Genomic DNA, 18,648 nt, shown 5'->3' with positions numbered 1-18,648 from the left:
GAGAAGCGAGTAAATGCCTTGGTGGTTTAAAGAGTGTAATGAGAAATAGACATTTGGGAATGGATGCGAAGAGGAGACTGTATGAAGGAGTGATTGTGCCAACAGCACTGTATGGGGCAGAAACGTGGAACATAAGAGAAGAAGAGAGAAGGAGTTTGAATGTGTTTGAGATGAGGTGTCTGAGAAGTATGGTGGGGGTTACTAGGCTAGATAGAGTGAGAAATGAGGAGGTGAGGAGGAGAACAGGGGTGAAAAAGGATTTGGGAGAGAGGGTTGATGAAAGAATATTAGGATGGTTTGGACACATGGAAAGAATGAGTGAAGAAAGACTAGTAAAAGAGGTATGGAAGGCAGATGTGGAGGGAGTGAACATGAGGGGATGTCCTAGGATGAGGTGGATGGATGGGGTGAAGGGGGCTTTGGGGAAGAGGGGAATGTCTGTTGAGGAAGGAAGGGAGAGGACGGAAGACAGAGGTGAGTGGAGAATGGTTGTATATGAATGATGTTGTGACTGCATGAGGAGGAATGGCGGGGGGGTGGGGTAGTATGTGTGAGTAAATTTTGACGCAGCCCGAAGGGATTTCTCCCCGTCCTCTCCTTATATGCAAAGGGGGACGGAGAGGGGGGGGTCGCCGATTAAATGAGGCGGCCTTGCTGTGGATGTACTGTGTTGCGACACTGCTTCTGACCCAGGGCGGTGGGCAGGGTGCAGGGATGACCCGTCATCCAGGAGGTGCTCAGATGAGAGGAGGGGTGGGAGGGGTGTGGAGTGTATTTAGGGATGAAATGGGTGGGAGTGTTTTTATGCCTTTCCCTTTGTGGCTACCTCCCTTGGAAGGGGAAAAAGCCTTGGTATATGTATGTATGTATATTACTCCCATGGTCGAAACTAAAGATTTACCCCGGTATTTAATATGAAATATCAGCATATGCGGATTTGGTTATACGCGGTAATTTCAGGAACCTAACCCCCGCGTTATTCGAGGGACTACTGTATATTGTCTAATAGCTCGTAACATGATATATCCTAACCTAACTTAATGTAACCATTGTATAGAATTTTTTTTTATCTGCAATAGAATTGGATTGCATAGTTTTTGTCTATATGTATGTATGTATATATATATATATATATATATATATATATATATATATATATATATATATATATATATATATATATATATATATATATATACAGACGCTCCTCAACTTACGTTTTAGTTACGTTCCGAATGGCCGAACGTAAGTTGAAAATGAACGTAAGTTGTTACTGTACTATACATCCGTAAATTCTATTACCGTATCTTATAAAACACCCCTAAATCATTAATTATACACATAACATTGTAAAATAATAACATTAATTTCAAATAAATTAAATTCAAGCAACATAAATTGAGATGGTGGAGGAGGAGGAGGCAAGGCATATTCAGTTTGTCGTTTGTGCAATGTAAACAATGGATGCAGCGTCATGCGCAAGTATCGGTTGAACTACAGAGAGCGCGCTAAACTAAAAAATTCACTCAATTTTTACAATTTTTTTTACAGTCAGTTCAAACGTAAAATTGAAAAAACGTCAAACGAATGAACGTAAGTAGAGGAGCGTCTGTATATATATATATATATATATATATATATATATACACACATACATACCAAGGCTTTTTCCCCCTTACAAGGGAGGTAGCCAAAAAGGGAAAGGCATAAAATCATTTCCACCCATTCCATCCCTGAATACACTCCACACCCCTCCACCTTCCCTCTTATCTGAGCACCTCCTGGATGATGGGTCATCCCTGCACCTTGTCCACTGCCCTGGGTCAGAAGCAGTGTCGCAAGACACAGCACATCCTTAGCAAGGCTTCATTAAATCGGCGACCCCCCCCCCCCTCCGTCCCCCCATTGCATAAAAGGAGAGGACGGGGAGAAATCCCTTCGGGCTGCGTCAAATTTCGCTCAGACATACTACCTCACCCCCATCCCCCCGCCCATTCCACCTCATGCAATCACAACATCATCCATATACAACCATTCTCCATTCACCACTGTCTTCTGTCCTCTCCCGTCCTTCCTCAACAGACATTCCCCTCTTCCCCAAAGCATATACATACACATACACAAAAGGCTTCTTCCACCTTAACAGGGAGGTAACCAAATTGTATTTTATAAAAGTTCTATTCTTTGTCTCATTTGCAGGGCCCTGGAGCACTATGTGATTAATTCACTAATGAACATTATCAACACCTTCTTCAATAGTCCCTTCTCAGACCAGAGTCAGACTATTCAGGTACAGCTTTTGAAATTCTTTTGATATCAGTTGCTGATGAATAATCAAGGAATCAAAATGTAATATAGATATATCATTGACCTTGTTTTTTCAAGGTTATTTGTGATACCAAAGTTCATGATTTGTTATGATTTTGCTTTTGGTTTTTGATCTCGTTTAATAGATTGTTAAAGAAGATCTTATGATAACTTGAAATTGTCCTATTTGTTCCTATATAAAGAGTGAAAGTGAAAATAATTAACATTTGGCTTCACTCTTTTAACAAGTGTAAATACCCATATGACATTGACCAAGTGATAAAGTTTTATTTTTGGTTGAGATAAAACTGATGACTTACATAGCAAGTAATGCAGGCCTTTGAAGGCCTAATTTATTTTCATTATTTGTTGTTTTTGTGTGATATTATTCTCATACTTCAGGTTGTTCCTAATCACAAAGCTTTGCCCTATTTTACGTTCTTTCTGTTGAACCATCCAGTGTGCAAGTCAAAATCATGTTCATAGATTTGTTTCAATTTGTACTCTCCTGTGTCCTTTATTTTGTTGTTGTTACTATTTGTACTGTGTTCTCATGCAGAGTTGGAGAGTTCAATATTAACATTGTAAAGTCTGTATGATTGAAATTTGTATTAACCAATTGATATGTAGTTATCCCAGTTATGAGAAATGGTGAGGCTTGATCAACTGTGCAGGAGTGGGTAGTTGATGCATGACTGTGCTTGCATGGTCCAGTCCATCACGCCTGCAGTCATGCTTGGTCTTTGTCCAGGCTCTCCTCATTTCATTTCTTCAGCTCTTAGGGAGTTTGCAATAGATATCAACTTTGGTGATGGTGGAGGTGGTGGTAGTATTGTTAGTAGTAGATGTAGTAGTAGCATCAACAGCAGCAGCGGCAGCAGGAGCAGCAACAGCAGCAGCAGCACATTTGAGTTTGGCTTAACACACAAATAGAAAATAATTGATGACCTTTCAAGTTATGTATAATGCCAAGAGATTGATTTTGATTAAATTTTGTTTAAAGATGAAATTGTGGACTTTCAGGATTTCGGTGTTATCCTGAAATGATTAACAAATTGATGTGGATATTTCATGCCTTCACTACTCGCTCACACCTGTTGTATAGATACCAACTCTTTTACATATGAATCTCAAAAGAGGGTTCCTTTACACCTCTCATAATTGAGGTCAGGCCACCTCACCCTTGTTGTTGATGTTTATCGCACACTCCCTTTTGTGCTTCTCAATTACAACTCAATGTCATAGTGAGAAGCGCTGGGCTGGGCTGGGCTGATGCCAAGCAGCTGAGTGCAGTCGCCCTTACTTTGGTGGTGGTTGATGGCAAGGCATGTCTTGTTACCTGCTTCCAGAGATACATGGAAGAAGCTCGAGAGTATTGGAGTCAGCCCTATGTCCACCAGTACAAAACGGAAGTATGCACGCACATTGCACCTTTTTCCTTCCCACTTGGGTTTGCTATGTGTCTGCAGTTAGGGTCTATCAGTGTTATTTATTTATTTTTGTTTTTTTCTGATATACATTTTTATCATAAGATAATTTTTGCTTATAGACTTTTTTTATATTACAGCTTCTTATTTAACTGGCTTTATTTATAATTGAAGCCTTCAGTTTCAGTAAAGGATTAAGTGTTTCATTATGAAACAGAAATCTTAGGCTCTTAAATAAGTGTCATTAGTATGACTTTTTACTTTTTATTTTTTTTTTATTTTGCAACAATAATAGTAAATTATAAAAAAGTGAATGATAAATTTAATTGTTGATTAGGGCCTATATATAGACAGAAATAATCCAAGTTTGGTAATGACCCCATTGATTGTGATAATGGTTTCAGCTTCAGCCTTTAGAGAGCCTTAGGCGGCCTTATTGTTTAGAGACGTATTACCGAGACCATCCTAAAATACAAAAAAGAAACAAACCAAAACTGGATTATCGTCAGTATTCTTTTTTTCAAGATGTTTAATACATATTTTTTATCTTAAAATCCTGTTACTTTTTTAATACACTGCCTGTAAATTGTTATTTTTTATTATATAACAAAGTCGTCATTTTTTTATGTTAATAACTTCAGAATTAACTCTGGCATTATATACATTGCTTATGCTTTCTTTGTGCTTATGTATTTTGTTGCTTGTTTTTATGGTTTCTTCTAGTATATCTATAACCCCAAAATGGTTCAACAAATGCTTCATAATTATAGCAAACAAATGTAAATAGCTTTAGAAACCATGCAAAACCATAAATTGAGAATACTAAGTAAAATGTGAATATCACTACCATGAATTCACTTAATTCAATTGCTAAGTATTTGTTTACAAGTAACAGTGGTGGAAAGATTTTTTTCCTTGTTCTTACTTTCTGGCTCCTTTTTTTTCCCCTTGGTTTCTCCTCATAGTTTCACATTAGACTTTGATTCCTCAACTCTTAAGAATAGGAATACTAAATTTCTCTACTACCCACAGACACGACAACCAGTGTTTGTACAGCTACTATATGCAGTCTTCAGAGTTGGTCAAGCATCATGGGTCAAAACAGACAATCGGGTCAACATTGAAACTTGTATCAAAACACTTACAGATGTTGGTAAGTTGAGATAATTTTATTAAAGCTTTAGTTTTTTTATATGGATGAGGTGTCAGATAAGAATTTTGGTGGAGAGATTATACTGGAGATGTGTTTAGAAGGGGAGGTGATGATAGCAAAGAGTGTTGAAAATAGCCAAGCATAAGTACACGTAGGAAAGGGTGGTGGAGGGAAGGGTGGTTAATAGGGCAGTAATGGGTTAAGTAGTGGTGTTTAGAGGAAAGACTGGAAGAGTTTTAGACATGTATGTTTTTTGGGGAGAGAGATAGGGACTACCAGATCATTTTTTAGAAAGGAAAATGAGAAAGAATGAAAAGGGAAGTAGACAAGTGGTGAGAGTAAACATGTTAAAAACGAAGGCTAGAAAGAAACTATACTAAAAGCTGAGAGAAGTATTTACCTAGTTGTATTTTGCGGGAAGGGGAGCTACGCTCATGGAGTCCCACCTTTGTATCTCGCAGTGTCTAGTGTGGGACATAGCGAAGGAAAATAGGGAAACTGGAGTAGAAGATAGATGGGTATGATTCAACTAGGAAGTGATAAAGTGTACAAAGATGATATGAGAGACAACAAGGATGGGAGGGAATAGGGTAAGCAGTGAATGGTGGGAAGAATTGAGCATATTAGGATTGGTTGCAAAGTAGAACTAGGGAAGGATATGAAAGGCACAAGAAGAGAGAAGCAAAATGCAAGATGAGGGAGACATAGAGAAGGTAGGAGTTTGACAGAGAATTAAAAAAAATAATGTTTTGGAAGGAAGTGAATAGAGTGAGGGGTTGAGTCAGGTAGAGAGGAAAAGGTAAAGGGTGCAGACGGAGAGATGTTAATGGAAGTAAAAGCAGTAAGGGGAATATGGGTAAAGTATGTCAGAATGGCTGAATGGGGAGGAAGATAGGGAGAGATTTATTGTGGTAGTGGAAGTTGTGAGGAGAATGGCTGTGATGGTAGAAGGTAATATGACTATAGGAAAAGATGAGATACAAAGAGCTTTGAAAGTAATGAAAGCTGATAAGGCACCTGGATTAGATAAGTGTCATGTAGAATGTCTGACAAAGGGAGAAATGGTTACAGTGGATGGGATACTGAGGTTGTTTAATGTGTGCCTAAGGGAGGTGAATGTGCTGGAGGATTGGAGGAGTGCTTGCACAGTTCCACTTTGTAATGGAAAAAGGGACAAATATGAATGTGGTAGTTTTAGGGGGATTAGTGTGTTGAGTGTAGTTGGAAAGGCACACAGGAGGGTATCAGTTGAAAGGATTAGGAGTGGAACAGAAGGAATAATTGGAGAGGAACAATGTTGGTTAAGTAAAGGTAGAGGATTCATGGATCATATTTTTGTAGTAAGGCAGAAATGTGAGAAGCTTTTGGTAAAAGCTAATGATGTCTGAGATTTTGTGGATTTGGAGAAGGCTTATGACAGGGTTGACAGGAAGGCTTTGTGGGAGGTTTTGCAGATGTATGACATAAGGGAGAAAGTTGTCGAGCAGTCAAGAGTTTTTACATGATTAGTAAAGCTTCTGTAAGGTTTGGAAATGTTGGGAATGAGTGGTGATTTGGGCATATGGAAAGAATGGGTGAAAAAAGATTAGCAAAAAGAGTGGAAAGCAGAGATGGATGAAGTGAACTTCAGGGGCAGACCAAGAATGAGGTGGATGGCTGGGGTGAAGGGTGGATGTATGCCTTGGTTCCACCTATCTTGTAAGGGGGAAGAAGTCTTTTGGGTACAGTGTTTGTATGGATGGCCTCCACTGATGTGCTTGTTAAAGTCACTGAATTTTTTTTTTAATTTGATGTAAAATGTGATTACTGCCCCTGACCTAGGGCAATGGCAAGGATAACCCATCATCCAGGAGGAGCCAAGATAGGAGGGTGGGAGTGAAGTATGTGGGGATGGAATGGGTGGGAGTGGGTTTTATGCCTTGTAAGGGAGAAATAGCCATTGGTATATGTATGTATTATTATGAGATGGATAGATGGGGTAAAAGGGGCATTGAGCAGGAGGGGATGTCTGTTTAGGAAGGAAGAAGGCAGAAGATAGGGGTGAGTGGAGAATGGCTGTGTATGGTTGATACTGTGATGTATGGAAGGGAGTTAGTGGAGTGATAGAGGGAGTGTTGGGGAGTGGTTGCTTGTGAATATTTTGACAGCCTGGGATTTCTCCCCATCTTCAATGTTACTGCATGAGGTGATGGAGAGGGGTGGTTGCCTGTTAAATGATGGGGCCTTGCTGTGAATGTGCTGTGTCTTGCTGTATTGCTTCTGACTCAGGGCAATGGACAAGATGCAGGATGACCCGTCATCCAGGAGGAGTCAAGATGAGAGGGAGGAAAGGAGGAGTGGTAAATGGGGGTGGAATGGGGTCAGATGAAATGGGTGGGAGTGAAATAATACCTTTTGACTGCCTACCTCCCTTGTAAGGGGGAAAAAACCATTGGTGTATGTATGTATATATTATTATAGTATATATTTTTATTTATTTATTTATATTTTACTTATTTATTCATTTATTTAATTAGTTATTTATTTATTTATTTTTATTTTTATTTTTTTCCCCTCACAGCCCGCAAGCACAACATCTCCATACCCAGTGACTTGGAGACCCAAGTGCAGTCTATGACCACTCGGACCAACAACTTGCTGTCTCGGAGTGCATCACAGTGGAAGCGAAGCACCCGCACTTCCTCCACCTCTGTATGTATATGCACTTTTGTTAGATTCATTTAAAAATTAAGATATGTGATGGAAAGAATGCAGAGGGAATTGGATCACAATAGGGTTAAAGTATGATCCATGTTGGTAATTTTGCAAGGGAGTACACCTTTGGAATGGTATTATATTAGGATTATTGGTTTAGGTTTTGTTATATACAGTGGTATTTTAATATTAAGGAATCATGTGGCAATAGGCTGTTGAATTTTGCACTGAATAACCTAATGAACCAACAGGTTTAGAGCTAACAATATATAAAGGTATAGAAAAACCAGCAAGACTGTACTTCATCCTTACAAAACAGCTTGCTGCAAATGAATAGCTCTAAGTACTAATGCACTTCAGGTAAAAGTGATCATAGTCCTTGACTTTATTTTGGAAAGTAGGAAAGAAAAGAGTTGTACAGACAAGAAAGATGCAACTTTACACAATCAAACTGTACGAAACTGAAAAGTACTTTAAAGAAAGGGATTGGAAAGATTTAATACAAAAAATCTATCTATTCTATCTACCAAGCTTTTTTACCCCTTATAAGGGAGGTAGCTAAGTTAAAGGTACAAATGTATTCCCATCCATTTTACTCCCCTCCAGCACCCTTTCCACCCATCCCATCTCAGCTCCTCAGACGAAGAAAAAAATGGAAATTTCTTGAAAACTTTCAATGTAGGGGTGCTCACCTTGAGCACTTTTCTGCCCTCCTCCCTTGTCCTCCCCCTCCACTTTACCCCTTCTAAGTTTCATTTTATCAGATAATAACCTGACAGTCCTCTGCTCTCTCCCCTAAATATGTTTACATCTAGAACCTTTCCAATCCTCCTTTTGGGTATCAATACATGGTTCATTAATATCCTCTCAACCACCCTCCCATCCAAATGATGCATGGCTCAACTCTGTAGGTGCCTGTAAAATGAATTCCAAAGTATGCTGCATGTTACCATGTACTTAATACACCTAGTATGAAGATACTTGAGAACTGGGATGTGAAAAATTCCATGGGGGCCAGTTGCAATCCCAGATTAGATACTAAGAGAATGCAGAGTGGACAAGATAAATCCACTGATTATATGTACCTTGGAAGAGTGAAAGGATGCTGCAGGAAAGTGGCAAACATGGTACCAATCTGTACGGGAGGAAGTAGGGAGTTATAGATAGATATCCTTGATTAGCATAGTATCCATAAACTGTAAAGCAACTGAAAGATGTTGGGGTGAAATATTTGCAGAAGGTAGTTCTGGTGGAGAATTACTTATGATTCAGAAAAGTAAGGTGTAGTATAATAAATCTGGTGTCATTTTATTTGAGAGCTGTTCATATGCAAGACAAAATAGAGAGTTAAATTGGTTATGTAAGCACTGGTAGTGGGTAAAGCCTTAAAAGACAATCAACGAATTACTCAATGGGAAATGAATCGGTTACAAAAACAAATGAAGGGAAAGGTCTGGGAGTGCTAGTCATGGAATATAAAAGAGGGAGTTGGATAGGTTATGTAAGCACTGGTAGTGGATAAAGACTTAAAAGACAATCAATGAATTACTCAATGGGAAATGAATTGGTTACAAAAGCAAATGAAAGGAAAGGTCTAGGAGTGCTAGTCATGGATACCTTGTCACCTGACAAACGTCAAAATGATGGGTGAAACATATAGACTGTTGATGAACATAGCTTTTCACTACATGGATCAATCAGTCCATTGCCACACATATCTCTTGCAGGAGATGCACAGCTTTCAGGTAATTGGCAAAAGACACTAGATTGGCCCATAAATCACTCAAGGAAGAACATTTCTGTTGTCAGGTTATGGCCAGGATGGGGGCAATGTGCATGATATGGTGTTTAGTATCTGTGTGATGATTGCATCTGGGATAGTTTGTTTCTGTGGCCAGGCATCAAGGTATCAACTTTCAGATAGGACAATTAGATAAACCAATAGATAAATGCACACTTTCATTCACAAGAATGTATGAACTGGTCCCCAGAAGAAGGGGACCAGTTCAACACTTTAACTGCTCCTAAATACTTTGGCTGTATCATTTGTAAGTGATGTATATCAATCTATATACTAGGGGCTTTTTTCCCCTAACAATGGAGGTAGCCAAATCAAAAGGCACATACCCACTCCCACACATTCTGCTCCCATCCACCACCCTTTCCTCCCTCTCATCTTGGCTCCTCATGGATGTATAGAAGCATTTAATTTTTTTTATATATTTATTTTGTTAGATGATGTACAATGATGTTGACAGAATCTTTATGGTAAGGAAGCAGTATGATTTATGTCAGTAGAATCTTAAAAGGTTAACATTGTGTTTAGTAGATATTGTGATTTTTATACCTTTCATGGAAAGTGACAAAAGGTTGGTTTTTCATAATTGAGATTACTTTATTTAACATTTTTTATATAAAGTGTTAGTCATACTATTCTTCCTACTTCTCATTTAGCCTGATCAGGAGATTGATATTTCTCCAAAGGAAGAGGAACAGGTGAGATGGATAAAGTAAATATGGCATAGAGTAATGAAAAAGCATTGGGGGGGATTATTTGTTTGAGAGATTCTTAGTGCTGTAGGATTAATAAAATTAAAACTCCACAAACAGGCTTATGGGTGTAACAAGATATGACTAGAATTTTCTTCTAAACAATGGACAAGCGATAGTATGTAAGGTATACAAGATGACTCTCAAATGGAAAATAATTTTGCATTTTAACAAATGTATGAAGCAAACAAACCAAATTGAATTCTTTTGTGTATAAAGAATTAAGAATATAGTTGAAAGAAACTTGTATTAGAGATAGTGATTCTCACCTGAGATATGAACTACTTCAGTATTAGAAATATGGATAAGTTTGTAATTGTATGTGATTAAAATCTAAGTTGAATGTAAGGTAGGGGAGGGAAGGTAGGGAATCTAGGTGTGTGATAGAGAGGAGCAGAGGATTGTGGATACGTGTATGAGAATAAGGCAGTGCTAGTGATGGATGGCACAACAGGTCATTTCCCTAGTGAGAACTATGTGATGAAGTCAGTACAAAGAATTTTGAACTTTTGAGTGAAGGAGGAAAAGAGGACTTAAAATATTGAGAAAGAGCATGATAATTATTTCTGTTTAACCCCTTCCATACGGTGCCGCACACGTAGGCGTCATGGACTTAGATCTCAGTGGCAGCAGCCAATGCCAGCCGTACGACGTGTCGTAATAATACTCGCATCATAAAATATAGTCACCGCTTATATCGATCGTTCTCTCTTCACCCGTGAATTTAGATAACCATAGAAAATGCGATTACAAAAGAATTAGAAAGAATGTCATTATGGAGGGGCGACTACAATAAATATAATCAAGACGCCGATATGGCAGCCTCGCGAATACACTCGCTCCCCATGACGCCTACGTGTGCGGCACCGTATGGAAGGGGTTAAATGGCAGATAAAGATTGGAAGAATAATTAAGCTGCATGTTCTTCAAGTGTGCATGGAAAGGTATTGAAAATGAGGGTTAAGAATAATGCAAGTCATGGAACAAGAGGACTTAAGAGGGGAAGAGGTTTTGTAGATCAGGATTATACTTTGAAATAGATGAAATATCTGCATCAAAACACATGATTAGAATTCTTGTAGAAAATGTTGAAGTGTATGTGGCATTTGTAGATACAGAAAAGGATTATAAGGAAGTGAATTGGAGATGTTTTGTTAATCCATTGTGGGAGGTGGCTAAGTGGTACAAATGACTGTTGGAGCATGGGGAATTATATGTTGGAAAAAAATACATGCATGTATGCATTAGACATAGTAGGCTGTAGAATAGGAGTAAATAGAGTAGTGCATGGTCTCCATGGTTTAATACAGTGCTATACAACCAGGGTACCACTCAAAGGTTTGTTCCGAAGAATACAAACTCTTCGGTACTCCTTACCCAAGGATACGCGGCGCGTTTCTACCGCTAACACTGTGTGTGCTTGAAAACACCTCACTCCGAGGGTCTGGGCAACCATTATCCTCAGTAAGGGGCCCTCCTGGGGCAAGGGGGGCCCCCCCTCCCCCCACAAGGGTAGGAGGGTAGAAGCTCCATTGTCTAAGCGGTAGCGATCGAGTCAACATCTCTCACAGTCCGGCTAACAAAGAAGTTCGGGGACCGTTTCCCCGCTCCCGTGCTTGTATCAGGAAATTAATTTCCTGCGCCAATCCCGACATCGTTCGATTATCTCGAACGCAAGGCACGCAATCGGCATCGGCCTTCTACACCCTTCCAACGGCGTCCTTTGTGTGGAACGTCCTGCATCGCCGCCTTCCCCCTGCTTGGAAGCGCTGGAGACCTGTTCCTCCCTTTATCCCTCTCTTTAATCTCCACCGGGTATTCTCCGCTTCTCTGTAAGTATGGAATCTGGTCCTAGTGTTGTTGTTCGCGATAGCATGTGTGCCTTCGCCCGTGGTGAATTTCGCTGCCGGGCTCTTCTCCCACCGACAACTGTGGACCCACACTCTTGGTGTATCCATTGTCGGAATCTGGAATGTTCCCCTTCATCCCCGTGTACTACGTGCGCTCAATGGGGTGATAAGCAGTGGTCCGCGTATTTTCATGCTCACCGGAAGGTGCAGCCACGGGTCAAGATACGCGGGCAAGGAAGATGGCTTCCCCCCTCACCCGACACAAAGAGAAGGCATGCTACGTCGGCGGAGGACGCGGGCAGTTGTCTCCCCCCTCCTAAGCGTAGTAAACGGAAAGGTTGTACAATAGCCGCCCCGAGTCAGTCTCAGGCTAAATTGTCTCCTGTTCCTGCCCAAAGGGGGGCTAGTTTCGACGGGCACGCGCTTCTGGCCCCCGCGAACTACCCCCCGGGTACGAGCTTTTTCCCGGATGCGTCCGCCGGCCCCGCGATGCTACCCGGCAGCTCCACCCCCCCCACGGACAAAGGAACCGAGTTCGGAGATTCGGAGCGCGTCAGCCTCTTCTCCTTCTCGGGTGACCCCCAGTCCCACCCCTTCCACCTCTCGTCAGACGAGCCGGGTCATCACCGGAACCCTTTCTATGCCCGGTGGGCAGGAAGCCCGAGGTGTACCCACACGCGCGTTCGTCGTAGGTGACTCAGCTTCGTCCAGAGGAGGCAGTCTCCCCCTGGCGTCTCCCGGACCATCCGCACCCAGGCGGGACCCTCCAAGAGGACATTCCCCGGACCTCCTCCCCACTCTCTGTTCACTCGTCACTACGTTGAAGGAACAGATGGAGGCCCAACGGGAATTTTTCCGCGCTTCTCAAGCGCGGTTCGTGCACCGCACGGAAGCTCGTGAGGAGTCTCCGCCCCCAAGGGCCCCCCTCGACCAGCTTCCACTTGCTCAGCCCCCCCCCTGAACCCATCAGTGACGAGGATGGTAGCGTGCGGTTCCTCTCTGCCCGTGCCGACCCCTCCTACGCCGACGACGATGTCCACAGCGCCGTAGGGGGGGGGCCACGCTCCCTTTCCCCTCCCGTTTCCCAGTCGGAATCCTCGATGGTGGTCCCACCTTCCTTCTCGGACGTCCTCGCGAGGGTTCGGAGGGCGAATCGACTGGGCCCCCCGAAAGAAGAGGAAGCCACATTCGAGTCTGACATCTTCATGACGGCCAACTCTCAGAAAGCCCAGCCTACTCCCCTCCACCTTCCATGGAGTACGCAGACGGCGAGAGCCATGGCCCAGGCCTCCGACGCTCTCGCAACAAGGACGACCGAGAAGGCGCGTTGGCTTCCGGTCCCATTGGAACACCAGAAGCGCTTCTACACCCCATCGGGGTCAACCCTCAGAGCAGCCTCGATCCCGGCGAGGTTACCAGAGCTGGTTTAGGCGGACGCCGAGTCGCTGCGCAGACGAAACGTCCTCCTCTCCGGCAGGGAAGTCAGCGACCACATTCATTCACTGGCTCTGTCCCTGGCGGTGAACTCCTGGCTAGAACGCCTCCTTGCCTCGGCGAGGGAGTTCTTACCCGAACTACAACCCCAGGAAGAATGCGACCTCCAGGCTTTTTTGGCAAGCGCGAGCAGAGCCCTGAAGCATCAGGCTTCCTGTCTCTCAACGTCCTGGGCCAACTTCGAGTCCCGCAGGAGAGACACCATCCTCGGGGACCCCAGTGACCCCCTCCTCAGGGAGATTTATGCTCCTTTGAGGAGGGCCCCCCCTGCTCACCCACACGCTGATTCCCCCGGATGTGGTGGACTCGGCAATCACTAGCACCAACCAGTTGCTACACAACAGAGCCATCGAGAGAACAGCCGTCTCTAGCTCGAGGCCAAGGACCACCCCCCCATCGACCCCTCGGTCCTTTCAGACGCAGAGGCAGCCTTTTCGTCTCCCTAAGCGGGAAGACGGGCCCCCTCCCCATTCGAAGTCCAAAGCCCAGACAGGAAAGCCCCGCCCCTTCCCCAATAGAGAACAGGGGCGCAAACATCATAGAGGCTCTGGACCCCCACGCAGGAAATTCTAGGAACTCGCCTGCCCTCCCGCACAGGATAGGAGGTTGCCTCTCTCTCTACTGGAGAGAATGGGAGGCTGCCGGGGCGGAGGACTGGACCATCCAGGTTATCAAGGCAGGCTATCGTCTTCCTTTTCACACCATCCCCAGCCTCTCCCCCTATCCCATCCAAGTCAGCAACTACCATCCGGACTCGGATCGCGGGCGGGCCCTAGTGGAGGAAATCTCCACTCTGCTCCAGAAAGGAGCACTCGAGGAAGTCTCAACTCCGGACCCGGGGTTCTACTCGAGGCTATTCCTAGTACCAAAGGCTACAGGGGGGTGGAGACCTGTCATCGATCTGTCTCCTCTCAACAAGTTCCTTTCCCTGACGAAGTTCCGGATGGACACCCCAGAGGCCGTGAGGGCGTCTATCAGGGAAGGGGACTTCATGGTGTCCCTGGACCTCCAGGACGCCTATTTCCAAATACCTGTCCATCCCTCATCCCGAAAATTCCTCCGCTTCGTCCACAAGGGCACCACTTTTCAATTCACCTGCCTATGCTTCGGCCTCTCCACAGCACCCCAAGTCTTCACCAGAGTGTTCAAACTCGTCTCAGCGTGGTCCCACTCCAGAGGGATTCGCCTACTCCGTTACCTGGACGATTGGCTGATCCTGGCACACTCCGCCCAGCTATGCCGCGACCACCTGGGGACGGTCCTAGCTTTCATCCGCAAATTGGGCTCCACGGTCAACCAGACGAAGTCAGATTTCATTCCAAGACAGAGAGTCACGTACCTGGGTATGGTTCTGGACTCTTCCCTCATGCAGGCATTCCCAGTAGAGAAGCGAATCCAGAATCTCTCTTCCCTCATCGTGCAGGCACTATCGACCGGGTTCCTCATGGCCAAACAGTGCCAAGTCCTTCTGGGCCACATGGCCTCCGTCGAGAGGTTAATACCCAGGAGCAGACTGAGAATGCGACCCCTACAGTGGCTCCTCAAGTCCCAGTGGTCCCCGCTAAGGGGAACCACCCGTCAACACATCACCCTTACCGGAGAGGTCAAGCATTCTCTTCTCTGGTGGGAGGACCCGTGCAACCTGCTCGTGGGGATGCCCCTCGGCCCATCTCCCCCCGAAGTCCTCCTCTTCTCCGATGCCTCCAAGGAGGGCTGGGGGGCCCACCTCAACGACGATCACGTCAGCGGTTCCTGGTCCACGGTCGAGCGGACAGCCCATATCAACTGGCTAGAATTGAAAGCGGTACTGCTGGCTCTCCGTCACTTCTCGGGTCAAATCTCGGGGAAAGTTGTGGGCATCATGTCGGACAATTCCTCAGTAGTAGCCTACCTGAACAAGCAGGGGGGCACAGTCTCCCAGGACCTCTGCCATCTCACTATGGAGATCCTCCTATTAGCCGAGAACCTCCAAGTGGCACTCAGAGCTCGCTACATCCCAGGGAAGAAGAATGTCTGGGCGGACCACCTCAGCAGAAGGAGTCAGGTAATCAGCACGGAGTGGTCCCTCCATCCGGAAGTGGCGACCTTCCTCATCAACAAATGGGGCTCCCCTCTGGTGGACCCTTTCGCCACCAGATGGAACCACCAGCTCCCGGTGTATTTCAGCCCTCTCCCGGATCCGCTGGCAGCGGGAGAGGATGCTCTTCTGCAAAGCTGGGACAACCTCGACACCTACGCTTTCCCACCGTTTCCCTTGCTCCAGAAGGTGCTCCAGAGAGTACGAACCGCATCCAACCTTCGGATGACTTTGATCGCTCCCTGGTGGCCGGAAGCCCCATGGTTTCCAGACGCCCTCGAGCTAGCAGTGGAGGAGCCCCTGGCCCTTCAGGGAAGACCCGACCTTCTACATCAACCAGTCAACGGGGCCTGGCACAAGAACCCGTCAGCCCTGGCACTTCACGCGTTCAGACTATGGTCCGGATCCTCCTAGAGAAGGGTTTCCCCAAAGAAGTGGCAGAAGACATGTCCTCCCCTATTCGCTCTTCCTCAGCTGCCCTTTATCAAGGGAAGTGGAATGCTTTTGCAGAATGGTGCCACTCCCGAGCAATAGCCCCAGAGCAAGCCACCATTCCTCTGATTGCCTCCTTCTTCCACTTCCTCCGGAAGTCCAAGAAGATCTCCCTCTCGGCAGTGCAGGGCTATAGGGCAGCTCTTAATCAGGTGTTTTCTCTGAAGGGCATGGATCTAGCCCTGTCTCCAGAAATTTCCATGCTCTTCAGACATTTTAGAAAATCATGCCCCCCCAGGGAGATCACTTCTCCTCCATGGGATGTGGCATTAGTCCTCAACGCTCTGCGGGGCCCCCCTTACGAACCCCTCCGAGATGCTAATTTCAAGGACCTCACCTTGAAAACAGTCTTTCTCTTGGCCCTGGCGTCTTCCAAGAGGGTTGGGGAGTTGCATGCCATCTCTTATCGAGTCGCCCACTCGAAAGGATGGCAAGAGGTCTCCACTTTTCTGCCCCAATTCATTGCCAAAAACCAGGATCCGGCCAAAGCCGACCCTAGATTCTGGTCCTTTAGTATTCCTTCCTTGGACGACTTTGTAGGGGGCGAACATGCAGAAATGGTCCTATGCCCGGTACGTGCTATCCGGACCTACCTCAAGAGGACGAAGCATCTTAGACCAGACTTGCCAAGACTGTTCGTCTCTACCAGGGGTACACCCAAGCCCGTCACTAAGACTTCCATTTCTTACTGGATCAAGGAAGTCATCCGCAGGGCCTACGCCTCGAGCCCCACGGATTACCCTGGAGCAAAAGCTCATGACCTCAGGGCAATAGGACCCTCCCTAGTCTTCCGAAAGAATCGGTCAGTCAACCAGGTCCTTCAAGCAGGTATATGGAAGTCCCAGACTACGTTCACTTCCTTTTACCTCAAAGATGTCATGTGGGAATCCTTAGGGACCTTCTCTCTAGGCCCCATAGTGGCCGCCCAAGAAGTCCTGAGATAACATACCCCGTACCAATGGCACACAGCCAACCCTGAAGCCTCATCCAAGTTCTGGATCGGCAACCACGGGGATACCTATCTCAAGTCCTTCTCATACTCCTACATTCCCTTACCTCACTGAGGGCTCTCAAGCATTCCAAGGGAATCAGTTCGAGCCCTACAAGGGGTACAAAGTGAGTATGCCCTGTCTGTCTCCACTCTGGGAACAGATCCAGGTGCCCTTCACAGTTTCGGGGAATGTATAAGGGTCTGGTCAACGTAGATCTTAGCACTCTACATTTTCTCCTTACGAGGGTTTCCCAGGCTAGACAAATACTTCCTTCCCCCCTAAGTCCAAGTCTCCTTGGGTAAGGAGTACCGAAGAGTTTGTATTCTTCGGAACAAATGTAATTTTCGCAGGAAAATTAATTTTTCCCTGATACAAACCTGAGGTACTCCTTACCTCTAATGGCCCTCCTCATCCACCCCGCTAGTAGTTCCTTCTCCCTGGCCTGTCAACCCTCGTGACTAATTTCATACCTGGCTCAGACAATGGAGCTTCTACCCTCCTACCCTTGTGGGGGGAGGGGGGGCCCCCCTTGCCCCAGGAGGGCCCCTTACTGAGGATAATGGTTGCCCAGACCCTCGGAGTGAGGTGTTTTCAAGCACACACAGTGTTAGCGGTAGAAACGCGCCGCGTATCCTTGGGTAAGGAGTACCTCAGGTTTGTACCAGGGAAAAATTAATTTTCCTGCGAAAATTACATTTTTGGTATGCCACAGTAAATTCCCACTCCTATCTATAAAATATTAACAAATAAAGGAGCTCAGTATTATATGAATCAAAGTCAGGCTACTATCATAGTAGAAGAGTCAGGAAATGAAGAGATATTGTGTATGCACATATGTGAAAAATTTCTACTATATGTATTTTAGACCTAGACATATACTACATAACCTTTAAATATAGCTAAATCCTTGTATTTTGGGAGATTTAAATAACTGAAGTATCATATATATATATATATAGTATTTATTGAATAAATGCAACAACAGCCAATGTATTGGAAGTAATATATGATATTATGATCTGTAATTAATGTATTTATTTAACTAAATGTGTGATGACCCTTAGTAGTTGTTTCAAAGAACTTGCTGGTAAGTGAAAAATGAAAACAGTGACATTGGTTATTTAAAGTAAATTTTCTGTATGCTATTTGCTGTCAATACAGCACCTATTTTTTACAGATTTACTGAAAATAATTGGAATTTGATCCTTCAGCTCACTGCAAGGAATGACCACCTTGTCATTGAACAAGACTTCAATTCAGTGGTTTCGGTTCTGGCGGCTGAGTTACGTCCTTTGGAGGCAGCAGAACTGTCAGTATTAGTAGACATCCTCTACCAGCCCCACCAACTCTTCAAGCCAGGCAGTGAGGAGAGAAAGAAATGTCAGAATGGTGGTTTCATTTCCAGGTTAGGACATAAGGCCATTGAGGCTTGCAATGTTTGATGTATGTACATATGTATTTGGACAAATTAGATTTATTGAGGGAGAGCAAAATGTTAAGAGTACATACATATACCAAAGGCTTTTTCCCCCTTATAAGGGAAGTAGCCAAAAAAACAAAGGCATAAAAAAATGCTCCCACCCATTCCATCCCTAATATACTCCACTCTCCT

At 44.6% G+C, this 18,648-nt stretch overlaps 1 protein-coding gene across 17 annotated transcripts in view; it reads left to right on the top strand.

Moving 5' to 3' along the window:
* Itpr (Inositol 1,4,5,-trisphosphate receptor) overlaps positions 1-18,648 on the top strand; it is a 441,449-nt gene that overhangs the window by 309,442 nt on the left and 113,359 nt on the right. For 13 of the 17 annotated variants that reach the window (XR_012966877.1, XM_076192806.1, XM_076192819.1 and 10 more), the window contains 6 exons: positions 2,200-2,290; positions 3,657-3,719; positions 4,767-4,887; positions 7,448-7,578; positions 10,036-10,077; positions 18,248-18,441. Coding sequence is in view for 16 of the 17 variants with exons in the window: in XM_076192806.1 (XP_076048921.1) it covers positions 2,200-2,290; positions 3,657-3,719; positions 4,767-4,887; positions 7,448-7,578; positions 10,036-10,077; positions 18,248-18,441 (642 nt within the window). In the remaining variant the exon portion in view is untranslated. The remainder of the gene's footprint in view (positions 1-2,199; positions 2,291-3,656; positions 3,720-4,766; positions 4,888-7,447; positions 7,579-10,035; positions 10,078-18,247; positions 18,442-18,648) is intronic. The other 4 variants (XM_076192820.1, XM_076192813.1, XM_076192812.1 and 1 more) reach the window with 3 other exon arrangements.

This window comes from Oratosquilla oratoria, chromosome 11 (genome assembly GCF_046742065.1).
Source record: "Oratosquilla oratoria isolate Oo_2021 chromosome 11, ASM4674206v1, whole genome shotgun sequence".
NCBI lineage: Eukaryota > Metazoa > Arthropoda > Malacostraca > Stomatopoda > Squillidae > Oratosquilla > Oratosquilla oratoria.
The sequence above is the reverse complement of the archived record's forward strand: the minus strand, read 5'-3'. Positions and strand labels throughout refer to the sequence as shown.